Source organism: Morone saxatilis, unplaced genomic scaffold (assembly GCF_004916995.1).
Source record: "Morone saxatilis isolate NCDOM2014 unplaced genomic scaffold, NCSU_SB_2.0 Contig8, whole genome shotgun sequence".
NCBI classification, from domain to species: domain Eukaryota; kingdom Metazoa; phylum Chordata; class Actinopteri; family Moronidae; genus Morone; species Morone saxatilis.
This window is the reverse complement of record NW_023340257.1, coordinates 27,587,936-27,592,851: the sequence shown is the minus strand read 5'-3', so window position 1 is coordinate 27,592,851 and position 4,916 is coordinate 27,587,936. Positions and strand designations below refer to the sequence as shown.

General features: G+C 37.2%; 1 protein-coding gene across 1 annotated transcript in view; it reads right to left on the bottom strand.

Annotated features, from left to right (window-relative positions):
* LOC118341731 (cytochrome c oxidase subunit 7A2, mitochondrial) overlaps window positions 1–4,916 on the bottom strand; it is a 9,038-nt gene that overhangs the window by 2,226 nt on the left and 1,896 nt on the right. Inside the window, exon 2 of the mRNA XM_035680065.1 lies at window positions 1,863–1,949. Coding sequence (XP_035535958.1) covers window positions 1,863–1,949 — 87 coding nt within the window. The remainder of the gene's footprint in view (window positions 1–1,862; window positions 1,950–4,916) is intronic.

The window sequence follows — 4,916 nt, the reverse complement described above, 5'->3', positions numbered from 1 at the left end:
TATCTATCTATCTATCTTCCTTCCAACCCTGCAGATGTTCTAGAGTTGTTCCGAGCGTCTCTGGCTCATAGTATAACAGGATATTAAAGATGTGACACTGAGGAGGATTGATTGTCAGAAGTGTGATATAATATTTATATGAATATTTTGATTAGTGTATAATCCGCTTTCAGGGGAACAAAAGTATAACTTTTCTTCTTTTGGTACCTTTTACAAACACTGAGTCAACTCTTCTTTTTAGCCTTATTCTCCAACTGGATGTTTGACTGTTCCACAGAAACACAAAGGTCTCCGTGTCAGCTCTCTTTCTGTTTCGCTGTAGACCGGTCCAGGTTCCTTCGGGCCTCAGTCTCCAGTAAAGAGCTTCTCTGGCAGTTTTGCTCCATGATCATAAAGCTTTTTGTTTGACTTGTTATCACTACATCATCTAACAGTGTGTTCCTGAGGTTCAGTAAGGAGAGAATGTGGTCTCCTCTCTCTGCATGAGTTTGACAGTTTGAACTGCTCTCTCTGCCGATCCATTGGACGGTGCATGATGTGGGCTGGAGGTGAAATCCCCACTCTTTTGAGGATATCTTGAACACATCTGAGCTGAACTGAGGGCCCATTGTCGCTTCTCTCATGTCACCCCACACCCTGATGTCATCAATGCTCATTTCCACCCAGTCCTTCAAACACCTCCTGCATAGTTCATCCCAAACGGAAGCCATAAGAATCTAGAATTTTGGAAAGCAGAACTAGCATCAATGACTGAGAAATATTTGGCATTTGCTTATTTGGATGTGATTTCATCCTCAGTTGGAAGCTGATAGATATTCTGTTTTTATTGCAGAATTGAAATCTTGTGGATACAGACAATAGGATTCACTCATTCAGTAGGATCATCAGTTCTTTGGTCAGCTTTGTCTCCATCCTGCAGAGCTCCTCTTTCACTTAACCCCTTCAGCAGGACAGCTTTTTGGAGGGCTGTACTTTTGGTACTGTGTTATCCTGTGTTATACACAGGCCTGATATCAGCTTTACCTTTCTCTCTAACACAATGAATGTGAGCACCTGTTGTCTCACCTGCATATTACATTTTCTCTTCCAGAGAAATGTTGCTCTTCTGTCGATTCTGTCTCTGATTAATGACGCCTCCAAAGCGCTGAATTCCCACGACTTTGTTGTTGTTCTGCGTTCAGTTACAGACTGACAGATGTGGAAAACATGTATCGCCCATATGTTAAGTTCTTGCATAACAGCCTCCAAATCTTGTTGTTCATCCGGAGTTGCGAAGAAGAATCTCCGGCCACATGCAACAATGACGACTGTACCGTAGCATTTTATCTAGTGTGGGCGACAGCTTCCAAGCAAACCTCTAAACTCTGCTTTTGTTTAATTTTAAATGATTGTGTTGTAAGTTAGACAAATAATGTGAGAATTTATCTTTCTGACTTTATCAAACATACAGCTGAAGGTCAACAAAGGGAGCTAGAGGAAGAGAAGAAGTGAAAGAAACGACAAAAACAGACGGAGGTTTGTGTGTTAAGTCGTGGATTTAGTAAATAAGAAAACTTCTATTAGAAAAGGTTATTATAAAGGAGTTCATTGTTTTCTTTTGTTTTTTGGGATCAAATTTTCCCGGCAGTGATATCGACTACTAAATGTCTTGCAATATGTCATCAGCCTGTGAGCCCAATAAAATAATAAGTCTTTAAATCAGACGTTCAGCCTGTCGCTGACTCCAGTGCTAACATTGTGCTTTAGGTGGTTTACGCAAGTGTTTTGCGTTGACTTCAGAAATTTATTTTCTCCGAATTTTAAGTTTAATCAATCCAGAAAGACAGTGAACACAACACGCTCTGAGCAGTTTTCTTCTTTACCTGGAAGAGTTTCTGGGCCTCGGGGACTTTGTTCTTCAGCTGCCTGGCAGAGCTGCTGAAGGCCCGGCTGGCCAGAACTGGAACCTTCTGGAAACACAAAGAAGCTCGGTTTTGAAAAGAGGAATTTAAAAGCAGTTTAAAGACCACAAAGACTGAGGAAATCGCTGTTGCATGTGTTTTCAGTCGTGCAGCGGAGATCTTATCATCACATAACAGAAGACCACAACTTTCTAATGGAAATATAACTGCCGGTTAATTTTAATAATAATAATAATAATAATTTTCATCATTATTACAGGATTATACAAGCACTTTCTGCATGTAAAAAAAAGAACGAAAGAAAGAAAAGTAACAAGTATTTGTTGTGTAATGTATATGTTTGTTAACTGACCGATATTTTGTATAGTTATGGAAGTTTTCACAACACAAAATAAATGGTTGTTTATCAGTGTATAAGCATTGGTAAACTGCCAAATACAGTTTTTATGCAGTGTAAACAGCAATAATTAACTGTCATTTCACAGATAATGACTTTTATTACAGTTCTATAACTTTTAACATTCACATTAAAATAAGAAAAATCCAATAATAACAGCACTTTGCTGTAAATGTAAGCCTAAATATTTGTATTATAGCAGAGTTCACCAGTAGTTTTAGCTCATTGCATTGGTTTTACAGTATACATATCTTTAATTAAACATAAAAAAGACAAAAGATTATATGTAAAATTAAAGCCAAAAACTGTATTTTAATTCTAGAAAATTAGTGTATTTTAAGAGTCACTTTGTGTTATTTTACTGTATGTTTTTGGTGCTCCACTGCTGGAATATTAGTTTTAAACAATTTCTTTTAGAGTGAATGTTTAGTGTCATACAGCACCTCGGACTGACTTAACATCCTCCTCCTCCTCCCTCCTCCTCCTCCTCCTCCTCCTCCTCTTCGCTGGAGTCAAGCAGCAGCGGTCTCATTGTTCTTTACAAATGTTTTCCAGTGAAAGTAAGCTGCATGTTTGCACACTGATTTAACAGAGGGCAACTGGTCTGAGCGGAGCCACCTGTACGGTTTCTAGGTGTGACACTAAAGTAAGAAAGCAGAAGAGAAACTGACTCTGACATTTGTGTCATTTTCCAGGCAAGTAAGTTTGTTACGTAACTCTCTCTCTGTCTCGTTCTTCCTTTTACATCCAAGACTGTGGTCAGTGCAGTCAGCATATCCTCAATAAACAGTAACACTTACCAACTTGTAGCTCTATGTGGGATCAGTGGAGGGTTTTATGGGTTTCATTAATTTCACATCAGGAAAATAATGACTGGTCCAGAACTATAAACACAGTCCAGTTATTGCATCACACAGTCCCAGATGAACCAATCCATGCAATCAACAAATCATTTACATTATGAACACAGGAGGTTGGAAGAATTCGCTTACAGTACGAGACCTCCAGATGGTTTAATGAGTATTTGTGAAGCCGAGGCTCCAGCGCTTGTTTGAGGTTTTATCGCACTTTCACTGAATCAGTTTCATCTTTTTCTCTGGTGTTGTGCTTTTGGAAACCTCTCTGTAAAGAACAGAAACTCCCTCAATCAAATTCTTTAATGGTTTAGAGCAACGGTTCCCAACCTGGGGTTCGGGACCCCCACTACAGGTCAGCAAAGCTTTACAGGGGGTCGCGAAGGCTTCTTGATTTTTAGACGTACTATAAAAATATCCACAGTCGGCCGAAAAAAGCATTATGTTAATTTCTGTTAAGAAAATTAAATGAAACTGTTATTTTAACTCAAAAAGGTAAATTCAAAGTAAAACTAACAGAATTTTGTAAGTTCAAAAACATTCTTGATCAAATATCTTCAGTGATGTTAAGTGTTAATGTTCATTTTGAAATGTATGTTTTTGAGATTTTGTAACTTCATTTTCATCACATTACAGTTTATTATTTAATATCTAAACTCTCCACACCAGCTTGTTTTTTCCCGCTCTTCTCTTTGCCGAGGCGTTTTCTGAAGCGGTTTTATGATCCATTAATTTTAATCACACAGCTTAGTAAGTACACATTCATCCTCGATCCTACAATAAAATGAGTCAAGCAGTTTAAAAACCTTCCTCTCATTAGCAGCTCCGTGTAATACGTATCACGACTCTGCTCTCGCTCGTAAAGATGCTCTGATGATGTTTTAATGGGCTTTTTTATCAGCTGTCACTCCAGCAAACATCTGGATTTATAGCCGATACAAAGGCTCCTTTACTCATCCAGAAAGGTGTGGGTTTCATTTTAACCTCGGGGTGTAAATGATTATAACTTTCGAGTGTTGAGGAATTTCCCCTCATTGAGTCAGTGAGCGGAGGGTTGGAGATTAAAGGGCGAGTTCAGGGTTAAGTGGATTGTGGACCAATGACAAGAAAAAGGCTTCTTAAACATGTGTAATGCATATTTTTGAGTCTGGAACAAAGTTATTTAACAAAGATTAGGCAAAGATTTGTTAAATAACTTTTTAAAGAGTTTAAATTTAACAGTATTTTTAACGTCTCTGCCCAAAATATATCAATAAATACATTACTATTGATTTTAAGTTATTTCTTTTTTCTTTTAGCAACTTCTGGATCAGAGTTAATTTGTTTTGTGCTCATTTTTCTTTATTTTATACACTGTAAAACCAGAAAAGTTCATTTAATTGAAACAAATTGTTGAAACTAATTACATCAACATTTCTAAGTAAAACTAACTACATTTTGTAAGTAAAAAAACAAACATTCTTGATTAAGTAGCTTTAGTAATTTTAAGTGACAATAACTTATTTTCTTTGTACTGTGAAAACAAAATATTACTCAAGAATGTTTCTGTAAGTTAGTGCCACTTAAAAAAAGCTGCTAAATCAAAAGACTCTAATCAGTAACTGTAATCAGTTTCAACAATTTTTGAGTTAAATGAACTGGTTTTACAGTGTAAAGGAAGTCTTACAAGAGGGACTATGCATGTCCTTGTTTCTTACGAACGTTCTGCTGATATGCTCCCCACAATTAGTTTGGAGTATGCATCCGACAGGTGGCCAAATCTTA